The following is a 25,081-nucleotide window of genomic DNA, read 5'->3' as shown; positions in this document are numbered from 1 at the left end:
ATTATGGTCCAATATCCAAAATCTAAATACATGGTTAGATTCAGCATATCAAAGAACCCCAAGAATTCAATTTTTGATGAAATCAAACAAAGTTTAATTTTGGACCCTTTTGACCTCAATGTGGACAAAGTTGATAACGGGGCCCAAAAATCAAAAATCTAAATACATGGTTAGATTCAGCATATCAAAGAACCCCATATATTCAATTTTTGTTGAAATCAAACAAAGTTTAATTTTGGACCCCGATTTGGACCAACTTGAAAACTGGGCCCATAATCAAAAATCTAAATACATGTTTAGATTCAGCATATCAAAGAACCCTAAGAATTCAATTTTTGTTAAAATCAAACTAAGTTTAATTTTGGACCCTTTGGACCTTAATGTAGACCAATTTGAAAACGGAACCAAAAATTAAGAATCTAAATACACGGTTAGATTCGGCATATCAAAGAACCCCAATATTTCAATTTTTGATGAAATCAAACAAAGTTTAATTTTGGACCCTTTTGACCTCAATGTGGACAAAGTTGATAATGGGGCCCAAAAATCAAAAATCTAAATACATGGTTAGATTCAGCATATCAAAGAACCCCATATATTCAATTTTTGTTGAAATCAAACAAAGTTTAATTTTGGACCCCGATTTGGACCAACTTGAAAACTGGGCCCATAATCAAAAATCTAAATACATGTTTAGATTCAGCATATCAAAGAACCCTAAGAATTCAATTTTTGTTAAAATCAAACTAAGTTTAATTTTGGACCCTTTGGACCTTAATGTAGACCAATTTGAAAACGGAACCAAAATTTAAGAATCTAAATACACGGTTAGATTCGGCATATCAAAGAACCCCAATAATTCAATTTTTGATGAAATCATACAAAGTTTAATTTTGGACCCTTTGGACCTCAATGTGGACCAATTTAAAAACAGGGCCCAAAATCCAAAAACTAAATACATGGTTAGATTCAGCATATTAAAGAACCCCATGAAATCAAGAATAAAACCCCATTGAAATTGGTCAAGAAATAAGCAATTTATAGGAAGTATCTTCTTTTGTACAATCCTGTGCTATTAAATATTTCTTGCTATTGCGCAATACTGTACAATTGACAATTTCTTGCTATTGCGCAATATTGTGCTATTGGATATTTCTTGCTATTGCGCAATACTGTGCAATTGAAGATTTCTTGCTATTGCGCAATACTGTGCAATTGAAGATTTCTTGCTGTTGTGCAATACTGTGCAATTGAAAATTTCTTGCTATTGCACAATACTTATTATATAATAATTTACACATCCTGTTTGGTGTGTATCTCCTACCATATCATTATTATTTGATTTTAAATATAAATCAGAAATAACCAACTTAAAATGAAAAATTTTAAAAGAAACAAAAAAGGAAAAAAAGAAAAAAAAGGAAAAAAAAATAAATCCCCCCCCTAAATTTTTTGAACCCCCATTATGATTCATCACCCCCAAACTCAATCCCAGCCTTCCCTTTGTGGTATGGTACCTTGCAGTACAATTTCAGAGAGATCCATACACTTGAACACAAGTTATTGTCTGGAAACTAGAAAAAAATGTGTTTTTTGGCCCCTTTTTGGCCCCAAATTCCTAAATGTTTAGGGCAATTACCCCCAAACTCAAACCCAGCTTTCCCTTTGTGATATGGAACCTTGTAGTACAATTTCAGAAAGATCCATACACTTACACACAAGTTATTGTCATGAAACTAGAAAAATGCTTGTTTTTTGCCCCTTTTTTGGCCCCTAATTCCTAAAATTTGGAGGCAATTACCCCCAAAATCAATCCCAGCATTCCTTTAGTGATATGGAACCTTGTGGTACAATGTCAGAGAGATCCATACACTAACACACAAGTTATGTCTGGAAGTTACAAAAATGCTTATTTTTGGCCCCTTTTTGGCCCTTAATTCCTTTACTGTTATTACCATGACCCCCAAAATCAATCCCAACCTTCCTTTTGTGGTATTGAACCTTGTGGTAAAATTTCATAAAGATCCATTCACTTAAACTAAAGTTAGAGTGCGAAAACCAATGTGTCTTCGGACGACGCCGGACGACGCCGACGACGACGACGCCAACGCCAACGTCATACCAATATACGACCACAAAAATTTTTTTGCGGTCGTATAAAAAGCATTCGGCAGAAAAAAAAGTTTGATGAATTGGCTTTCTGCAATAACTACATAAAAGTTTGTGTTACTAAGCTTATTTCAGAGAAAAATTTCAAATGTTCCTTTAAATTTGTTTCTCAAATTGTCGACCTATATTTTACAGGACAATCACCTTCCAACATTTCAAAATTTCAATGACATTCCCCATAATTCCAAATGCAGTGCAAAAATAGACAAACATTCTGGCAGTTTCATTTGAAAACAACAAAAAACATTTATAACTCATGCAATGGGTAATTTTTTGGAATGTTTTTTTTAGATTTTATTCCTGTGATTTAATTCAACTATTACAACTTCATAATAAACAAAACTCGCCACTAGGGACATTGAAATTCATTATTGCATTAACAGTTATCTCCCTTGAAACTGTATCAACTCCACTAAAAATGAAATTAAAACTAGAAAAGTTGATCTTAAGCTGTTTGTCCCTTTTGGGTAATTCAAACTTGCAATATTAAGAACTGAAATGTAGAGTATGGTACTAAAATTGGAAGGAAATCATATGGATAATAAACTGCTTCGCTGAGCACAGCTGGATACGCCCGCAGAGTTCCAACCCTGAACAGTTGGGGCAAAAATGGACACAATATTTAAGCTTGATACAGGTCTGAATTTGGATTGTAATTAAATATTTGACATATTATAGGTTTCTGAATAAATGTAGTCAAAGAACTTGAAATTGGTTATATGAATTGAATTTATATTCAATTAAAGATTTCTTGCTGTTGTGCAATACACTACGCTGTTGCGCAATTCTTAGTAAATCTGTTGTCAAGACTATAAACAAATAAAATTTTAAAATTCTAAAGGGAGCTTACACCAAAAGATATAAACAATTCACCAAAGTTTCATAAGAATTGCTGAAAGCATTTTTGAGTTATTGTCTGAAAACTGGAAAATCCCCCCTTTTTTAATGAATAAAACCCCATAACTCGGAAATGTAAAATCTAAAATTTATAAAATTCTAAAGAGAGCTTACATCAATAGATATCAACAATTCATCAAAGTTTCATGAGAACTGCTGAAAGCATTTTTGAGTTATTGTCCGAAAACTGGAAAATCCCCCTTTTTTTTATGAATAAAACCCCGTAACTTGGAAACGTAAAATCTAAAATTTATAAAAATCAAAAGGGAGCTCATGTCAATAGATATAAACAATTAAACAAAATTTCTTGCAAGTTGGTGAAAGCATTCTTGAGTTATTGTCCGAAAACTGGAAAATCCCCCTTTTTTTAATGAATAAAACCCCATAACTCAGAAACGTAAAATCTAAAATTTATAAAAAACGAAAGGGAGCTCACGTCAATAAATATAAACAATTCACCAAAGTTTTATGCTAATTGGTTTAAGCGTTTTTGAGTTAATGTCCGACATGTTGACGACGGACGGACAGACGGACGGAAGGACAGAGGTATACCATAATACGTCCCGTAAACGGGCGTATAAAAAATATATCAACAACTTTTGTTCCCCTTTTTTGTTGCTTTAAATATGAATAAGGTAAGATTTTACAAAATCCATACAGGCCTTTATTATGTTTTAATGATAACTGTGATATAATTTCATAATTTGTAACTATAAAGATGCAGAGAAACAAAGTATCTACTAAAGACAACAATATATATTTTAGCATTACCTTAAGTTTGGCCACCACAGGTATAGAAATATCTAACATATCAACAAGCTTTCCTGCTTGTTCTCGAAAATTATCTGCTAAGTTGTCAAGGTCACCACCATCTTTCTTAGTAAATTCATCTGCAATGGAAATGAATATAAATTCAAAAATTTTCTTGAAAAATTTTACTGAAGATCTTTTATGTAAACAAATGTGCTTATTGCAGTTAACATGGAAATTGTTTATATAAAAATAAGGAGATGTGGTATGATTGCCAATGAGACAACTTTCCACCAAAGACACATTGTACAACACACAAATTTTGATCAATTTAATTAGGACTTGTTTTTTGAGAAGAAACTAGTCTCTCAATTGATTTGGCTAAGTGTGCCACGAAGTCTTTCACATGAAATAAACTTATAAATATTATAAGTTAGGTATTTGTGGTAACCATTATTATCTATTAGACAATATGTGTTATATTTAAAAAAACAACCTCTTAATGAAATTTCACATCAATGTTTTTGCATGTATTAAATTTTCACTCCTTTCAACAAATAAACTTCAGTTACTCATTAAAAAACATGGTGCCATTGGAATAAACCTCCATATTAAACTTGAAAAAATCATAATTTGTCTTCCATAAAAAAAATAAAAAATAAAAAATAACCTTCTACCATACATCAACATGTAAATTTTAACATCATTATTCATTGTATCAAACATATTTACCAAAATCTTCAGAAAGTTTGTCTAATTGTGTAACTGAAGCTACAAGATAAGGTGACTCTTGCAATAAAGTTTCCAGCTTAAACCGGCAGAGGCCAGTCACAAGTAGTGTATAAGATGGGCGTGGCCAATTGGTGCCAGTCACTTGTACGACAACTGCTGCAGTACCAATAGAATGAAGTGAGGACATGTCATCTTCCTGTTAATAAGAAACAATGTCCATTTAAAATTTCAGTAAATTGGGTGCCATGCATACAATGAAATTCTGATATATTTGACAATTTAACCATCAAATTTAGAGAAATGTCATAATAAATATCCCACTTATAGCAGGGGTAGAATATGTTCCCATTCTGATTTTTAGATACCACATGGCAAAACTTTGCAATCCATTTTTTTTTTATCTTCATCAATGTTCTGCCTTCAGGTAAACTGATTGAGCATTGCTGCCTTCTTCTGTGTCATGATTGTCCTGAATATGCATGAAATATTTGCCACTGAATGTTAAGCAAACAATAATCAATCAATCTGTGTCATGATATTGGCAACATAAGATAAAACGAAGAAATGTAATGTTATAATTTTATTTCAGGAAATGAGAAGTTGTGAACATTTGGCCAAATCAATGAAGAAACATAGTGGGAACGATTTCCTAAACTCTGACAGTTCCTTACTTTACATGATTCATAAGACAATATTTTAAAGAAAGACATTTACTTGATCATCTTTTGACTCTTGTGGAATAACTCCAATGATGGTACTGCTCAGTGTACTTCGACTCATCAAGCGACTTTTAACCATGTTCATACTAAAAAGAAAATAAACAACAGATAATAGCAAAGTCTTACAAATATTGATACTGTATGTCAAAGCTTTGTAAAGATCACTCACAAATACTATATATATACCGGTAATAAGCTATTAAGGAGAAGTGGTATGATTGCCAATGCGACAACTATCCAATAGAGACCAAATGAAGCAAATTACAATTTCATTTAACATATATACTTACCAAAATACCAAGTTTTCAATTTTGGTCATGAGAAAAGTTACATTTAAAGTTGTTTCTGCCATCATTTTCCTAACTTTTTACATTAAAATTTGTCAAAAAGATTCTGAAACTGTTAAAAGCATAACAATTCCAACCCATTGCATGTGAATGCATGGTGGTGGATGCATGCAAAGTAGGATATGATTACCCTGTAGTAACTGTAACAAGTGTACCCTGTTTTGCTCTTTAGGAGTTCCTCAATTTTTTTTTTTTTGTATATTTAAATGCATACATGTGAACCTCCCGACGGGAGTACAATAATCCCGTTTTCAGGGGTCTCCTCCTGTCCTCCCGTTGAAGAAAAAAAAATCCTGTGTATGAAATATTTCATGAATGAAAACTCAGCCGCCATATCAGGTGTAACTGACATTACCTGATGTTAAATTTTACCTGTAAATCAAAGAACATGCATAATTATATGGCTTCACTTGCCACAGCTTGGGTGTCAAACATACTGGTTATCAACGATTTTTACCTCAGGCTAACTGCCGTTGTGTAAAAAAAACTTTGTGTATTCAAAAGTAATTGAAACAAATTTTGGGTTACTTCCCTTATTTCATTCTGTTTAAAGTTATTTTCCTTTAAATAATGTAAATTGTTAAAAGAATATGAATGAAATATAAATTGAACAAAATAATCATAAAAGGATGGTAATAAAATGATTTTAAATGTCTTAGGACAAATAAAAAAATAATAATTTGGAAATTATTTGAGGGTTCTATACTTCTTTTCAAGGCTTAAATTGAAATTTATCTAATAAGTATGACATTAAGGTAGATTATACCGACCATACAAGGGCTATAAAGCCAATCGGGGTTGTTAAAAACTTCCATATACTATAACAGTATATGCATGTTTAATAGCAAGAAAGAATGATCCTTCTGCAGTGATTGTTTAGAGTAAACAGTATGAAGAACAGAATGTTAGATTGAATAAAGTTAAAGAAAATTTAATAGTACAAGGGTACTATAAACATATTACATTCAGATGGAAAGTTGAAAAAAAAACACTTTAAAAGACAATTTCTACATCACACGGTCACATTTACAACAAAATTTATGTCGATAAAAAACCTCCTGATCTGAGTCCTAATCTCCTGACCAAAATTTCCCAATCTCCTGATCTGAGTTTCACAGTCCATCACATGTATGTAAATGGATTAATCATATTTGAGCATTGGTAAAGTACTGTTCCCTTTTATTTAACATATGTGCTACTTTAGCATCTATATATCAATAGGTTAAGGTTTTGCATGAAAGCAAAACAATTTTGCAACAGACGTTATTGAATATTTTTCTATCATTTAAAGGTAAAAGTAAAAGTTACTGTTATCTAACATGCTATGATAAATAACAAGGCAATTTTTTAACATTATAAACCTGGTCAGTCATTCATTTTTTCAACGAAAGTATATATTACCATTCAAAGTCCATTTTCTTCAAAAAGCTGCCATTCAATTCATCAAAATCGAATTTATTAGTAACTTATATGGAAAATAATTGTATCAAACATTTTTTATTGTCAAGCAAATCATTTTACTTTAGTCTTTCTAAATAGTTCTTTCATTGACAATTATACCACATCTTTTTAAAAAGTTTATTTTTATCTTACATGTAATGGAAGTAACTCTGAGTTCTTTTTGTTTTAATCTTGAGATTTACACCAGATTTGTTCTAGATTTCTCTGCCTTCTAATATATCATATTTCCTTCATATCTAATAGCTAAGGATTTTTTTTAAATCCTTAATATAGCAAAAGCCATATTTTAATCTCTTAACCATGACAATAAATTGGCCAAAATGGCAAATAGTCATCCATCTTACCATGAGACCGTGAACTGGCAAGGATTACCTGTCACTTCTATTATGCAACAATAATTAATTACTTACTTATACATTAACAAAATTTATCACACAAACAATCTAATTAGTTTAGAATAAACAAAGGATTAATGGTAACATGATTGGTTAGTAAAAACAAACTGTTGCAGGCAGCAGTGCAATGTTAGGTTAACAAGGACACTTTTTAAGGGCAAAATGATGCATCCTTAAGCCTAAAAGGGGATTGGAAAAGACCCCTCTCTTTTTTGCTACTGATTGATGTTTGCCTATAGGTTATCATCTATATATTTCATGTATATTTAGGATGATTGGGCTATTGAGGATAATGCAATGGAATGGTCAAGTTTAGAAATCCTTAAAAATGATTTTAGCGGTTCAGCATTATTGTAAATGATGCCTCATCCAATTAAAAACATGATAATCAATCAAATTCCTGTAATGAAACATTATTTCTTAATAAACCTTAATGTTATTTTGGATACTGTGCATGTCATTCTGTGACACAAGATTTTGTAACACTTGACCTATTGACATCTTACTTGGTTAAATCTGTCGGGATGGAACTCCATTTAACATGTCTTGTTCAAATTTGATCTTTCATCTTTTATGCTAGGGATTTTACCAGCTTTCTAATTATGCTTAGTTTACATTTTTATTTATGCTTATACCTAGCATATATTAAGCTTATATTATGCTACCATGCTAAATTATGGTAAGTAAGTAAGTAAGTAAAACTTTATTTGGATTCGGCATATTGACAAACAAATTAAACATATTAAGACCTCATGAGCTTTTCACCGAATATGGTGCTTCATTTTGTATTTATATGTTTACCTTATTGCATGCTTGTTTGTATTGTATTGTTATGCCTAGTTAAAATATGGGGACCAAATATTCTTCACCAGTACAATACATGTAATGGTTATTCTTCAGTGATTTTGATATTTTAGTGTGTTTTTGGAGTAAATCCATGGGCTAATGTATACACAAATTTACACTTCAGGTAATGCATTTAGCTGAATTTTGTCTCAGAATGACCTTATGTCTGTCTCTGAAGAACCTTATTACGTCAACTTTTAAAAATTGTGATGTCAAATTTGACGAGAACTTGTGTGATTTTCAGTAATGGCCATGATGGCAGACAAATTTGCATAAAAGTGTAAAATACGTCTATTGATTAAACAAGTTAAAGTATTAGTGATTTTTGAGGAGATGGACATTGAAAAGGTTGACTACAGACACCAATCGCAAGAGATTGTTGCAGTGCTGCTGGTACTTGACATTTTCCAGTGTATTTTTGTTTATAAACAATTGTCCTTGATAGCTAAAAGGTAGAACGTAAATTATGTAAGACCGAATTTTAAATGGGGAACAAAAATGTCTTGTAATTGTTGAAAATAAAAAAATACTTTTTCATATTTCTGACTGGTATTCGCATCGATGACCCTGGCAGAAGAACATTGTCAGCAACAACTAAAAGTGGTAGACGTCGAGGAATAGAAATAGTCGATGCCATTTTCAGTTTCTGATCACGTGATGATACTTTTTCTCAAATCATCACATGACCCCGTCCGACAACTCTCTGGTTTTTACCTCACTTTTGCGTTGAAAGGAATTTATGTAAACAATGAATGACTAAGTTGGGCAGCTGAGTTGGGAAATTGTTGGGCGCTTTGAAGATACTTTGATGATGAAGTCACTTGGGGATTGACAGGGATCTTAGACCAAATATATTATGGCATACAAACTACCATCAGAGGTTTGAAAACTGCATTTTATTTTTCAAAAATAAGGTTGAGTTCAAAGGCAGTTCAGGGAATGGCCTTCAAAAGTGATTCAGCAGTCTGACAGCATCCCAATAATACAATAGAACAAAAAAAATATGGTCAAATTTTAAAATCAATTTAAGCAAGGACGTATATTAGACCAAGTTTATGTGCACTATACCTAGAAAATCTTTTACGCAGCGAATACACAATATATCCTGCTATATAGAAGAGAATAGACTGATCATTACTACTAAGGTGTGATTGCTCTTTTTCTGAGTTGTCTTTTTGCACCTTGGTCATCTGTGCCATAATTTCACCAATAATGTCTTCAAAAATCAATTGCAAAAATATTGAAAGTACATTCTCTGAACATGTTGGAAAATGGTCTAAAAACTTCTGTCTTAAGGACACATCCGAACGAACCTTATGAAGTTTTCGAAAAATGTTTTCTCTATCATTGCTTTGTGTCAGTTTAGAGTTTGACTCTTCAAAAATGGTGTAAATAACCTGATGTAAACATTCCTTAGCAGAGGTATTGTTTTCTAGTTGATGACATAAATCTTTAATCTCGTGTGGATTAACAACAAATGGGTCATTTGCAATATTGCATAGTGATGTTGGCAGTGCTGTATAAAAAGTTTTACTAAAAGTATCTTTTGACACCTGTGAAGATTCACAACTAGTAGATGTTGATGATTGTGTTGCTGAAACACCTTTTGTAACACGAAAATCACTGGCCCGAATTTGTTGACCATGCTGTTTTGAGGTATGCCCTCTAAAGCCTGAGATGGTTTTCAGTGGCTTGTCACATACTGGACATTGATACAAAATGTCTGACACCTTTGCCGTTGGGTTGGCAGTTTTTTTCTTTTTAGGACTAGGCACAGCGAAATCTATACTACTGTCACTATCACTTGGGTCATATTCTGTATATTCCCCTAGCAATAGTTCTAGATCAAGATCAGTGTCCCAAGATAAGAAATCTGACATGTTAATAGAGTTCAAATCGAAAAAGTAAATAGCAGATATTGCAACTCGTTCTTTTTATTACATACTCGTGTATATTTCTCAAGATTAATTTTCTCAAATCAGCTTTGGTCATTTTGAAAGTAGACAATGACTCGTTTAGTGTAGTTTGGGTCATAGCTTTTCTAAATTGAATAGTACAAAGGAAACCACACAAGCTCATTAAATAAACAACTTACATTCGGTTAAAAAGTAGAAAGGATACCGCACAAGCTCATTAAATGAACAACATACAATAAGGACTACTTTATTCTTTATTATAATTAATTATAAATCATCACAGGAATTGGGAATGCAAAGTTAAATGCTCAAACTAAATAAGGGTTAATCAAATCAATCATTGTTTCTAGAAGACATTTACTATTCAATAATAAAAATGTTAAAACGTTGAAATTTATACGATTTTAACGGCCCTGTAAGACATATTTGATAGAAAATATTTTTTTTATATTTGTTTCTTTTGTTTTTGAACATCGAAGATAATTAACAAAAGTTAAAAACAAAACAGAGAATTTCTGTCATGACGATCGAGACTGTAGGAGTTCTAGTTGTTTACATTATCGTAACTAGCCGGAAATATTTATTTGAAGCGCGCATAATTGTAGTAGTGAGTAAATCCAAATCTCACGATTTGCGATATTTTAACGAGATACCGCGAGACACGAATCCTTGTTAGTTATACGTCCTTGATTTAAGGTATTATCATTATCTGTATGGGGAACTCCCGATAGAACACCTGTTGTATTTATTACAGCACGGACAGAAAACACAATTTGTCCTGGATGTGCCTGGCTATACAGTGCCACTTTAAAGACCTCTGTTGATCTTGTTGTCTTGAAGGTTGTTCTAGTGGACAGCAGTTACTACAAATTTTTTTTTTGTATTGGTCGGTTGCTGAAAGTTGGATTTTGACTTTTTTGTAGCTCCTCATCACTTGTCATGGAACCATCATTGTCCTTCATCTTTGTCATTGGTTAACTTTTACAAAAAACTATTTCTTTGAAACTACTGGGCCAAATTTAACCAATCTTAGCCACAATCATCATAGGGGTATATAGTTTTAAATACTTGTCTGATGACCCAGCCTGCCAACCAAGATGGCTGTCATGGCTAAAAATAGAATATAGGGGTAATTAAAATGCAAGTTTGTCTATTATTTTGACAACCGCTATTAACAGAGAAAATCTTAACGGGTAGAATTGTTCAGAATGTTGAGCTCTACCTTATATCAATTTAAGTCAAAACTGCATGCCAGACGACTTCATTTAGGAGTTATTGCCCTATAGGCATGATAGGTGGCATGGGAGTACGTATAAATGAAAAATGAAAAAAAGAATTTGTTTGAAATGTAGTGTTAAAATGTAATATATATTGTGATATATTAAAAACAATAGGTCACTGAGCCTATTTATACGACCGCAAACAAATTTTGTGGTCGTTTAGTGGAATCACGTTGTCGTCGTCGTCGGAAGACAGTTGGTTTCCGGACAATAACTTTAGTATAGGTAAATACAAAATGTAGATATCTATGAAATTTAAACACAAGGTTTATAACCACAAAAGGAAGATCGGGATTGATTTTGGGTATTATGGTTCCAACAGTTTAGGAATTAGGGGCAAAAAAAGGGGCCCAAATAAGCATTTTTGTAGTTTCCAGACAATAACTTGTGTTTAAGGATGTTCGCTACTCTTGTTTTGACTTTTTGTCAGATATTTGGAATCCTCTAGTTTTATCCATGTTAGTGCCAATAAAAGTTTTGCCCGCTAACCCCTATTTTTCTTTTCATAATTTTATTATATACATGTATAGTTTATAAATAGCCATATTTGAAAATGCTATAAAATCCTTGTTATTTTTTCATAATTTTTTTAAAGAAAAAGGGTGCCAATGTTAAATGTATGAAAAGTCTAGAGAGAATTATTTGGGAGGGGGGGGGGGGGGGGGGGTACAATTTTTTTCTCATTTTAGATTTCAGAAATTAAAAAGAAAATTTCTTCAAATATTTTTTTTTGCAAAAAAAAGATGGGAGGGGGGTCAATATGCAACAGCAAAGTGTATTGCACAAAAGCATCAATTGAATATAAATTCAAATCATATTACCAATTCTAAGTTCTTTGATTAAAGTTATTCTGTGTCAGAAACCTATTTTGAGTTTAAGTTTGGGGGTAATTGCCGTAAACATTTAGGAATAAGGGGCCAAAAATAAGCATTTTTCTAGTTTCCAGACAATAACTTGGGTTCAAGTGTATGGATCTCTCTGAAATTGTACTGCAAGGTACCATATCACAAAGGGAAGGCTGTGATTGATTTTGGGGGTAATTGCCTCAAAATTTTAGGAATTAGGGGCCAAAAAGGGGCAAAAAACAAGCATTTTTCTAGTTTCAGGACAATAACTTGTGTGTAAGTGTATGGATCTTTATGAAAGTGTACTATAAGGTTCCATATCACAAAGGGAAAGCTGGGTTTAAGTTTGGGGGTAATTGCCGTAAACATTTAGGAATATGGGGCCAAAAAACAAGCATTTTTCTAGTTTCCAGACAATAACTTGGGTTCAAGTGTATGGATCTCTCTGAAATTGTACTGCAAGGTACCATATCACAAAGGGAAGGCTATGATTGATTTTGGGGGTAATTGCCTCAAAATTTTAGGAATTAGGGGCCAAAAAGGGGCAAAAAACAAGCATTTTTCTAGTTTCAGGACAATAACTTGTGTGTAAGTGTATGGATCTTTATGAAATTGTACTATAAGGTTCCATATCACAAAGGGAAAGCTGGGTTTAAGTTTGGGGGTAATTGCCGTAAACATTTAGGAATATGGGGCCAAAAAACAAGCATTTTTCTAGTTTCCAGACAAAAAATTGTGTTCAAGTGTATGGATCTCTCTGAAATTGTACTGCAAGGTACCATACCACAAAAGAAAGGCTGGGATTGAGTTTGGGGGTAATGAATCATAAGGGGGTTCAAAAAATTGGGGGGGGGGGATTTTTTTTTCCTTTTTTTTTTCTTTAAAATTTTCCATTTTAAGTTGGTTATTTCTGATTTATATATAAAAGCAAATAATAATGATATGGTTTGAATAGGTAAATTAAAAGTTTTTTAGTTCTTAGACCACATTCATTCTGTGTCAGAAACCTATGCTGTGTCAAATATTTAATCACAATCCAAATTCAGAGCTATATCAAGCTTGAATGTTGTGTCCATACTTCATTAAAGTAAGCTTTAAATAAAGTAAGGGAATCTTGTGTCCATTTTTGCCCCAACTGTTCAGGGTTGGACCTCTGCGGTCATATTCTGCTGCACTCAGCGAGGCAATTTATTGTGTTTTGGTCTCTTTTTTAAGTACTATAAGCAATAGGTCAACTATATTTGGTGTATGGAATGATTGTAAGGTGTATATGTCTGTCTGGCAGGTATCATCTGACCTTGTCCTCATTTCATGGTTCATAGGTCAATGTTTTTTTTGTTTTGGTCTGTTTTTCAATTATCATAAGCAATAGGTCAAATATATTTTGTGTATATAAAAATTGTAAGGTGTATATGTCTGCCTGATAGCATTTATCTGACCTGAGTTTCTGTGATGCTTTTAGTTAAACCTTTATCTTTAAGACTTTCAACATAAAATCAATGGTCAGTAAAGCAGGCGAGACATTTCAGCGTGTGCACTCTAGTTTAGTTTTTGCCCTCTTTATCTCAAAAACTTGAATAGATAAGTAGAAACAGCAAAAAATGATCAGCACTAAAAATTAACAAAAATGCCAGTATGACAAAATCCATTGGATGACTGAGTATATTAGTTATTGTCCTAAAATAAAGATTTTTGACTAAATTTTGAATTTTTGCCTTTTAATTCAAATTTTGACAGGTGAGCTATTGATGCTCAAAAGAGCCTCTTGTTTGGGTCTCAATTATTTTAATGCATAATTATACCCCACGCAACAAGTTGCGGAGGGTATAATGTTTTTGACCCGTCATTCCGTCTGTCCGTCTGTCCGTCAGTCCATCAGTCCTGTTTCTTGTCATCGCAACTCCTCTCAAACCACACAACAAAATTTCACGAAACCTTTTTAGATAATAAGGACATACTATGTAGATGTGCATATCGACAGGAAATTATGGTTAATTTTTTTTTCTAGGAGTTACGCCCCTTTGAACTTATTTGCTTCAATGTACTACTGCAACAGTTTGTCATCGCAACTCCTCTGATACCACACAACAGAATTTCATGAAACCTTTTTAGATAATAAGGACATACTATGTAGATGTGCATATCGACAGGAAATTACGGTTCAATTTTTTTTCTAGGAATTACGCTCCTTTGAACTTAATTGCTTCAATGTACTACTGCAACAGTTTGTCATCCCAACTCCTCTGATACCACACAACAGAATTTCATGAAACCTTTTTAGATAATAAGGACATACTATGTAGATGTGCATATCGACAGGAAATTATGGTTCAATTTTTTTTCTAGGAGTTACGCCCCTTTGAACTTATTTGCTTCAATGTACTACTGCAACAGTTTGTCATCGCAACTCCTCTGATACCACACAACAGAATTTCATGAAACCTTTTTAGATAATAAGGACATACTATGTAGATGTGCATATCGACAGGAAATTACGGTTCAATTTTTTTTCTAGGAGTTACGCCCCTTTGAACTTATTGCTTCAATGTACTACTGCAACAGTTTGTCATCGCAACTCCTCTGAAACCACACAACAGAATTTCATGAAACTTTGTAGATAATAAGGACATACTATGTAGATGTGCATATCGACAGGAAATTATGATTCAATTTTTTTTCTAGGAGTTACGCCCCTTTGAACTTATTTGCTTCAATGTACTTCTACAACAGTTTGGCATAGCAACTCCTCTGAAACCACACAACAGAATTTCATGAAACTTTGTAGATAATAAGGACATACTATGTAGATGTGCATATTGACAGGAAATTATGATTCAATTTTTTTTTCTCATACAATTTTTTTTTCTTACACATATTTTATTTCTCCAATGACAATGTGGGGACGTGGGGTATGTGAGCGCGCTCACTAAGGTTCTTTAATTTATTTTGCCAAGATGAGCACATACTACAGTATGTTTGAAATAATGGGATAGTGTTGTTTAATACTTGATAACCTTATTAAAAAAAAAACATTTCCACAGTTAAGTCACAGTTCATGGGATGTTAAATTGTCAGAGGGCAATAATTAGCCAAAATTACCCAGATTTTCAATAATTAAAGTAACATTGGACAAAATGGCATAACTTGCAAACTTGATAATATTTTGCTTAAATGTGCATCTGAATGAGATATTTTGAAATACAAAAGAGTCATATGTAGCTATTTTTCATGAAAAATGCTTCAGTTAAGCATTTATTTTAAGAAGCAAAAGGAGTAGTTATGATTGTGAAACTTACAAATGTTTTAACATGTATGTAACGATGTTTGAACAGAATGTACACATACATTTGGATGAATTAAATTGGTGGAAAATTGTTATTTGACATGATAAATTTAATCATCACATATTGTAAATATGGTTACGGTTGATGCAAATTTTAATTTTGTATTGATAGAAATTCTTTTATTACAGGTCATTACCCATATAATGCGGTATTTGAGTGTGGCTGACAGAAAAGATGCTGCATTAGTCAACAAAGTTTGGTATGATGCTTCCTTAGATCCAATCCTGCAGAGAGATATTGTAATACATTTCTATGGAACTATGGTAGAAAGCAGATTTCCTAATCTTAGTCGACGGAAAATGTCAAATTTAATGCTTGACCAGTTTGATAGCTCACTGGAATCTAAGTCTATTATGCTGAAATCTTGTCAAAATTTCAGTCAGTCTTTACGGAACCTGTCATTAAAAGGAAGCAACATAACAGATGCACTTTTTGTTGATCTTATGTCGCATTGTAAGAATCTTGTGCATTTAGATCTGAGTTCCTGCAATTCACTTTTTATGTCAGGTCGTATATTAGAATTAAATGATGATATTCAGAAGCTAAAAGACACATTAAAGAATGTGAAAGTTCTAAATCTGTCTTCCATTCGTTTCTTGTCTGATGCTACATTCAACAGGATGGTCACAGTCTGCTCAAATGTAGAATCAGTCCATCTTGCCAGTGCTCAAATAACATTTATCTCAGAGAGCTATTTACCAAAAGGACAAACAAACTGTGTAAGCAACAGTTTACTGACATTCGGCAACATTCTCCACTTTATAGAACAACAGCAGGATAAACTGAAAGCTCTAGATTTTACCAGAACTGGAATTTCAGATGATCCATTAGATCAGATAGCATCCATACAGAACCTGGAATTGGAAGAAATAGTCCTGTCCGGATGTAAAGATGTAACAGATGAGGGCATTAATTCTACATGTAAAAACCAGAAACATCTTCGTATAGTTGAAGTCAAAGGGTGTACAGAAATAAGTGGTGCTGCATTAGAGCTTATAACTCAGAACTTGATGTTTTTAGAAATTCTGCGTCTTGGTAAATGCAGACAGCTTAATGATATTGCAGTCAGGAATTTACATCGACTTAGATGTCTGCAGGTTTTGGATCTATCAGAAATCTACCAGCTCACATCAGCAGGACTGATTAAGGGGCTCTGTCATAATGTTAATGAAATGTTAACTCATATAAATTTTAATTGTTGCTCAAATGTCAAAGATAACTTTGTTGTATCTCTATGTAAAGCTGCTCCGAACCTGCTTCACTTGGATATAGGATCCACTGGTATAACAAATATCAGTGTTCAAGCTGTATGTAAATATCTCAAATATTTGAGATATTTCCGAGTAGCATGGTGCCGAGACATAACAGACATAGGATTAGTTGGCTACAAAGATGCAGATAAGGACATTATTGAGAAAGCTAAAGAAAATCCTGAAGATTTTGACATTGGCAGACTGAGGAGAATATATGATGACCATATTATTTTCAAAAAACCTACGGGGTTTAAGAAAGACCAATTGTCAGCCAGTGATTTAGAGAAATTAGCATTTGACACAACTACAGGTTACACATTAGACTGTTTGGGACGTCTTCATGATCTTGATTTGTCTGCTTGTAAGAAACTAACTGATGGCAGTTTAGTCCATGTGATCAAATTCAAAGAGCTCCGATCTCTCAGTCTATGCATGACAAACATTACTGACATAACCGTAAGTGCAGTTGCTGCTAAAAATCCCAGTCTTGAGCACATTTGTTTGTCACAGTGTCTTTCTATTACAGATGATGCAATAAGAGATGTGACCAAACGTCTTACCCGACTTTCAAGCCTGGATATTGCTGGATGTGACAACCTTACTGATAAGAGTATTCACCATATACAGATGAACTGTAAAAGCCTTAAATCACTAGATGTTTCTTTCTGCAAGCAGATTTCCCCTGAATGTGTGGGCCTTTTGGAGACAAATTTGAAAACTATTCAGTCAGTAAACAAAAGGTTAACTGGAAATTGATGAAAGTGAATTTTAGCATACTGTGAAAGAAAGTTTGTTCATGATGTATGTTTTAAGTTGATAGGATCTTCAAATTTTTATATCCTAATTTACTGTCACAGACTTAATTAATTGAAATTTTCCTTGGTACATGTACTTTGTGTTTTAGCAAAACAAGAAATTCTCAAAATTGATAACAGTGAAGGAAATATATCTATCTCAGAATGCATTACTGTTTAATGTTGAACATGATATGACAGAAACAGAAATAAATTTTTAATTTCAAATTAATGTATATCAACTATGGGAACAACGATTTAACTCTGAGGTAGGGGTTATGGTTTTTCCTGATTCCCAACTTTGAAGAAGAAAAAAAATTTGATCAGGGAGATGGGAAAAATTTTTCTGATTGAGAGTTTTTGCCGTTAACTTAAAAAAAAAAAAAATGAACTAATTTAAGATTGAACAAAAAAAACATCCCTCCCCCATCAAAAGTTAAATGGTTGTTCCCTAACCTACCAAAATTGGTGAAGATTTTATATATTTTAGATAAGTCACTAGTTCATTGGTCCTTGAAGGTTTTTAATTTTCTATTCTTATTTGACCAAAGACCAAATATAAGAATTCTGAATAGGGGAGGGACTGATTTTACAAACTCAAAATATTTATGGGATAATATCAGAATTTGGTTGATTATAGAATGAAAATTTATTATACATTGACCAATTTTATAGCAGTTTTCATTACAAATTATTTAATATTAATATTATTAAATATTACATTGTACATATTCTAGTTTGATCACATTTTAATGAAATTTATTGTTAGAAGTTTTTTTCTGAAATGACAAATTCTCTTGGCATGTCAAAAATCAAGATTGTGATTCTTTAAAAGGGAAAATGGCTAATAGCTTTATAAGTAAGGATGTGATTTTAAAAAAAGAAAGGGAAACATATTAAATTGTATGAAAGGTCAGGAAAGAGAACCCAATTGTTTTTGATGTGGCCAATCTCTAATATTCACACTTAGTTTTTGTTTGTTAAACTAACAATCATGACAGTTTTAGATATTACCCTTTGTTGACATTATAACTTAATGTGTTCTCAACAGTTATAACAGAATAATGCATTTTTTAAATCATCCGTTTTATTAAATATTAATTAGATCAACATTATTATTAAACAAAACACAAATAATGCAGTTGAAAAAATATCTGGAATTGAAAGGAGGTATTTTAATAAGTTACAGATTTACTAAAACCATAGATTGATAGGCAGGTCACCATGGTCACATATATATCTGTTAGATATTAGCTTTTTTTGCAGTATTTGTGAAAACTGTCCTTTGCATGTTAATTGAACAAAAAAAATGATTCCAGTTTAGACATGTAAGAGGCATTTTTTTATCTGATTTTAAGGCAATTCTATTTTAATTTCATAACAAATAGTGTTCAATTCTTGTTATGAAATCCAGATGGTCTATCAGTGGTTGTGGTTTGTTGCTGTTTATCATATTTTTTTCTCATTTATTGGTTTTTACATGAATCAGGCAGTTATTTTTCTTGTTTGAGTTGTTTTATTCGTTTGTCACTTCAGGGCCTTTTATTGCTTGCTATGTAGTATGGGTTTTGCTCATTGTTGAAGGTCGTAAGGTGACCTTTAGTTGCTAACTTTTTTTGTGATTTGGTCCCTGGTGGAGAGCTGTCTCATTGGCACTCTTACCACGTCTTCTTATTTTCATATCAGAAAATTTATGATTCTTATATCAATTTGAAATTCAGGGAGGAAGGATTGAAATCTGTGATATCTGTTATAATTTTTGAAAATTTTTATTTTTATAGTAAAAGTTATGTATTATATATATATATGTCACCAGGTAATCCATACCAAGTCTTTGGGTTTTTTTCACCAAATTTCATAAATTTATGTTTAAACTCCTGAAGCTATAAAAATCATCAGGGATAAGAAAAAAATTGTAAAAAGTGACTTTACCCATTAGGCCAAGGTTTTTCAAGTTGATGATTTACAGATTTTTGAGGTGAAAGATTATGGTCGGTAGGTCAGAAAAATATATTTTAAAAGATGTAAATATGTATAGAATTACTGTGTAATTCAGCTTATTAAAATATTTGAGATCTTTGTTTTGGTCATCATTCCTTTAAATTTAAATTGACCATGTAATTACTGTTATGTCCAGGATGAACAGTAAGTACAAAATTTTTAACCAAAATCTCATAATAACCTTAGATTTTATAACTTATAATGCAAAAATGTATAATTACATGTCAGATAGGGGATAATGTCTGAATTTGTTTCTGATTGGTCATATAATATTGATGTATATGTAGATTGTGGATACCCTAATAGTTGGAAGGGGAGGGGAATTGAAGGTTGTAGCCCAACCATCAAATGCTTGATTTTGAGAAAATTATCATCATATTACTGACAAATCACTTGTTTGTTTTCCATGTTATAAATGTTTGAATTTGTTGAAGATTTATTTACTGTTATTTAAAGTTGATAATTGGATAATATTTAAACAGATTTTAAACTAATGTATGCACTGTTATTGTTGAATTATGTTTAATTAATGATTATTTATATTTTAGTCTCTTGTTTTATTCACCATATGTGGCCAGCAATAGACCGAAGGTCTTTTTTTATTATAATAACTTTGACTTGATTTGAATGAACACAGCCATTTCGAGCAAGATTGCTACAGTGTAGCCAGTGTCCCTCATCCATATTCTTTTTAAGCTCACCTGGCCTTAAAGGCAATGTGAGTTTTTGTCATCACTTAGTGTCCATCATTGTCGTCCGTCATCATAAACTTTTTAAAATTCTTCTTCTCTGAAATTACTGGGCATTATGTTACCAAACTAAACCTGAATTATTTTAGGGTATATAGTTTAAAAAATTTTATCTGGGGATTTGATTCATCATCAAACATGGCTGCTGTTGCTGCAGAAGATAGGTTATAGGGGGGATAAATACTGTTGAGGGCTTATATCTCAAAAATTAAAGTAGTTAGAGCAATCTGAAGTGTGTAAAATTGATCAGCCTGTATGTCTATCTCCTACAGAATTGTCAGGAAAAACGAAACAACCCATTTTGGAGTTATTGCCCCTGAAATGTCAATTTTATGCAAATTTCAGTTTTGGATTATTATCTTGATAAACTAAAACACATAGAGAGAAATTTTAAACAGTAAAAATTACCAGAACAAAAACCTTTACAAATAAGTCAACTTGACAGTAATTGCCAAATAACCCCAAATAAAATTTTTGGCTTCAAATGATGATTTTTACCTTTTTTGCTTTTTTTAGGAAAACAGAAAATCTTTAGATAGTTAAAATGTTCAACAAAATAAGATCTATGGACCAGTCAACATGGAAGAATAATCAATTTACCCCATATAGGAGATATTGCCCTTGAAAGACTTATTTGCTCATTTTTTGCAGAAACTATGATGATAGAGAGAAATTGTAAAAAGCAAAAGTGCTCAGGAAAATAAGATCTACAAAGAAGTAAATTCCGGCAAAATTGGCGATTGACTAATTACAGGAGTTATTGCCCTTGAAAGATGGTTTTTATCCATTGTATATTTTTCGCAGAAAACTTGATAGATAGAGAGATATTGTTAATAACAAGATTTTTTTAAGCATTAAAGATCTACAAAAATGTCAACTGACTCCTTTTTGTGGAGCCTTCAACTTTTGTTGAAAAAGCGAGACATAGCGATCCTACATTCCGTCGGCGTCGTTGTCGGCGGCGGCGGAGGCGTCCACAAATATTCAACTTTCTTAAACTATCCTGGATTTCTACCAAAGATTGGACAGAAGCTTGTTTATGATCATAAGATAATATTCAACAGTAAATTTTGTAAAAAAAAAATCAATTTTTTCCGTATTTTACTTATAAATGGACTTAGTTTTTCTACCAGGAAACATTACATTCACTCTGTGTGGTTAAAGTTTTTGAAATTTTAATAACTTTCTTAAACTATCCTGGATTTGTACCAAACTTGGAAAGAAGCTTGTTTATGATCATAAGATGGTATCCAGAAGTAAATTTTGTAAAAAAAAAATCAATTTTTTCCGTATTTTACTTATAAATGGACTTAGTTTTTCCGCCAGTTTACATTACATTCACTCTGTGGTTAAAGTTTTTAAACTTTCTTAAACTATCCTGGATTTGTACCAAACTTGGACAGAAGCTTGTTTATGATCATAAGAGAGTGTCCAGAAGTAAATTTTGTTAAAAAAAATCCAGTTTATCTGTATTTAACTTATAAATGGACTTAGTTTTTCTGCCAGTTTACATTACATTCACTCTGTGGTTAAAGTTTTTTTTAAATTTTAACAACTTTCTTAAACTGTTCTAGATTTGTACCAAACTTGGACAGTAGCTTGTTTATGATTAAAAGCTAGTATCTAGAAGGAAATTTTGTTAAAATTTTGTTCCATTTGTTCCGTATTTTACTTATAAATGGACTTAGTTTTTCTTCCAGTTAACATTACATACAGTCTGCAGTTTAAGTTTTTAAAACATTTATTAGATTCATAAACTATCCTGGATTTTTACCAAACTTGGACAGAAGCTACTTACAATCAAAAGATAGTATAGAGAGGAATATTTTTATTAATTTTTTCCCTCATTTTTGTTGAGCCTGCGATTAACAGCAAAAGTAGGCGAGACACTTGGTTCCGCGGAACCCTTTACGAATTTTTGGAGATATTTCTACTGAATGACTATTTTTACCCATTTTATGAAATATTTGAAGAAACAAAGATAGATAGAGAACAATATCTACAAATATTATCAGCAAAATAAGATCTATAAATAAGTTAACATGCTTGAGATTGTCAATTGACCGTAGCCTGGCAACCTGACCCAATCTAATACTTCGTCGATAGGGCCAGGCGTAATACAATCCACGAGTTCAACTATCAGCGCTAAACAGGGCTGAATGGCTGCGCATGTGCTTGTTCTATAATCTGGGAACAGTATATCTAATATATATGTTCCTGCTATAATCAAGGAATATATCAAGCTAGTCGTTAATTAACTCTTGATTCACGATGTTAATCAATAATGTTTGGATTTTATTTGCCAAATTTTTCGAAATTTGCATTTCATATAAAACTAAAAATAATTTTCAATAAATTCGTGGCAATATAAATATTTCCTGCTATGTGTCAAAAAAAGGACGCTATCCCACAATACATCATTTTAATAACCAATTGACGAAACCATGTCGTTGAATTCTGCCTGGCTCTACTGTCGAGCAGTGAGCCAGGATTCCAGGCTACAATTGACCCCTGAGAGAAGTTATTTGCCCTTGAAATATGACATTTTTTGCATGTTTGTCAATAACTGTAGAAATTAGAGAGGAAAGCAAAACGATCAGCTCAATTAGATCTTCATTATAAAACTAAAGAGATGTGGCACGATTGCATGCTAATGAGACAACCATCCACCAGAGCTCAAATGAAATGGATGTAAGCAACTATAGGCAACCATATGGCCTTCAAAAACGAGGAAAACTCATACTTTATATTTGGCTATAAAAGGTCCCGACATGAAAAATGTGAATCAAGTTGGTCAAAATGGCAGAATTATCACACTAGTTATAGGAGTTATTGCCATGGAAGGATTTTCGTTTTTTGTCATGGCATTGTCAATTTATTTTCGACATATGAGTTTTGAATTTCCCCTTTGTATCTTGACTTCCTTCTCTATTTATCTCAACAGGCCATAAGACCACGTGAGCTATTGCCATCACTTGGCGACTGGCTTCATCACCGAAGATATTGATAGATAATAGAAAATCTGACAGGAGTAAAAATGCTAAGAAAGTCAAGATCTAACGACCTCCTATTGCAACAAAATTATCAGATGACTCCTTTAGGAGTTATTGCTTTTAAACTTAATTTTGGCTAACTTTCATGTTTTTGCCTTTTAACTCTAAAACGATATAAGATAGGTACAAACTTTTAAGAGCAAAATGATCAGCAATACAAAACCTACAAAAATGCCAATATGGCCGAAACCATTGGGTGACTTCTAAAGGAGTTGTGGTCCTTTCATCTTTTCTAAGAATTTGTGGAAGACGTAACTGTGTTATCCACTTTTCGCCATTACCAACTCTGACTCTCTTCTTGAACCATTTATAAAACATTATTACACATTGAATACTTCTGTGTTGGCATGAATTATTGACATGGTCATTACCATAAAATAACTGTTGACAAAAATTTGAATTTTTCGAAATGCTAATAGATAACCTTAACTGACAAAACCTTTAGGAATTTTGCGTCCTTCAATACTCTTCAATTAACGTCGTGTCGTACTTTATTTGACCTGTTTTAACAAAAAAGTATTCAAGCGTCACTGATGAGTCGCGTCTTTTGTAGATGAAGAGGAGTATAAATTTTTTATCCTGGTATCTATGATGAGTTTATTCTGTTCTAATATTCACTTCAAATACCTTAACAGTTGCGACTTTCATTTTCATCCCCAGACTGTTCGGGTATGAGTGTCTACTGAGAATATCAGCTACTTGATTGTTACTACCTTTTCTAAACTTATTCACAAAACTATAATGCTACAAATCCGTTGCCCATCTTGTTAGTTTACCTGTGTTTTCTTTTGATTTATGAGTTACGTCAAGGCTTTGTGATCAGTATAAATAGTGAACTTCCCAGTAGTTGGATAAGTGTTACAGCAGAATTCATTGAGTGTGTGGGTAAAGGTAATATCTTTGGTTAGCTTTCTTGCTAGCTGAACCGTGAAGTCATTATTAGGTTAGGTAAACTACCCTCCTTTAAGAGTAGACTAGTCCGACAGATAACCAAACTAACTGTCTGTAGGACTAGACTACTCCGAAAGGAGGGTAGAATACCTAACCTAATAATGACCACGGTTCAGCTAACAAGCAAGCTAACCAAAGATTCTAACCTTACCTACACACTAAATGAATTCTGCTGTAAATGGTTTTACACCTTTAACCACTATACATGACATTCTCTTTCAGTTGTACTCCAAGCCTGCTCTGTTTTAAAGCAACCTTTAACACCACAAGCAATTACACGTGGGAGGTTTAGCTATCTATAAAACCAAGCTTATCCCACCATTTTCTTCAGAGAACGTCTGCACCGAGTCAGGAATATGGCAGTTGTTTTTCATTTGTTCCGTTGGTGGTTAGCGTTTGATTTTGTCAGTATTTATGGACTTCCCCTTTTTGTATTTGCCTTAGAGTTCGGTACTTTTGTCATACTTTTTTTCTTTTCTCTGACTTTCTAACTGACCTAGATTAATACTCATGCTATGAAGTCAGCATACAGGATTTAATCGTGTCGGGTGAAGCTAGGCCGTGACTGGAAGCGCTACT

At 32.6% G+C, this 25,081-nt stretch overlaps 2 protein-coding genes across 2 annotated transcripts in view; one reads left to right on the top strand and one right to left on the bottom strand.

Moving 5' to 3' along the window:
- LOC127700390 (lon protease homolog 2, peroxisomal-like) overlaps positions 1-8,967 on the bottom strand; it is a 34,129-nt gene extending 25,162 nt beyond the window's left edge. The window contains exons 1-4 of the mRNA XM_052203836.1: positions 8,847-8,967; positions 5,263-5,353; positions 4,549-4,744; positions 3,838-3,956 (exon numbers count right to left, since the gene is read on the bottom strand). Coding sequence (XP_052059796.1) covers positions 3,838-3,956; positions 4,549-4,744; positions 5,263-5,353; positions 8,847-8,953 — 513 coding nt within the window. The 5' untranslated portion in view covers positions 8,954-8,967. The remainder of the gene's footprint in view (positions 1-3,837; positions 3,957-4,548; positions 4,745-5,262; positions 5,354-8,846) is intronic.
- An 85-nt stretch (positions 8,968-9,052) lies between these two features.
- On the top strand, positions 9,053-20,291 carry LOC127700393 (F-box/LRR-repeat protein 20-like). Its single transcript, XM_052203839.1, has 2 exons — positions 9,053-9,196; positions 15,830-20,291. Exons 1-2 carry the CDS (start codon positions 9,173-9,175, stop codon positions 17,708-17,710), a joined length of 1,905 nt encoding a protein of 634 aa, XP_052059799.1. The 5' UTR covers positions 9,053-9,172; the 3' UTR covers positions 17,711-20,291.
- Positions 20,292-25,081: the final 4,790 nt, after the last annotated feature.

Source organism: Mytilus californianus, unplaced genomic scaffold (assembly GCF_021869535.1).
Source record: "Mytilus californianus isolate M0D057914Y unplaced genomic scaffold, xbMytCali1.0.p SCAF_5, whole genome shotgun sequence".
NCBI classification, from domain to species: Eukaryota; Metazoa; Mollusca; class Bivalvia; order Mytilida; family Mytilidae; genus Mytilus; species Mytilus californianus.
Note: the sequence above shows the minus strand (reverse complement) of the source record. Positions and strands in the feature narration are given on the sequence as shown.

Coding starts and splice junctions, on each gene's coding strand:
- LOC127700393 (XM_052203839.1), top strand. CDS start 9,173: ATGGCATACAAACTACCATCAGAG. Junction 9,197..15,829: donor CATACAAACTACCATCAGAG/GTTTGAAAACTG, acceptor CTTTTATTACAG/GTCATTACCCATATAATGCG.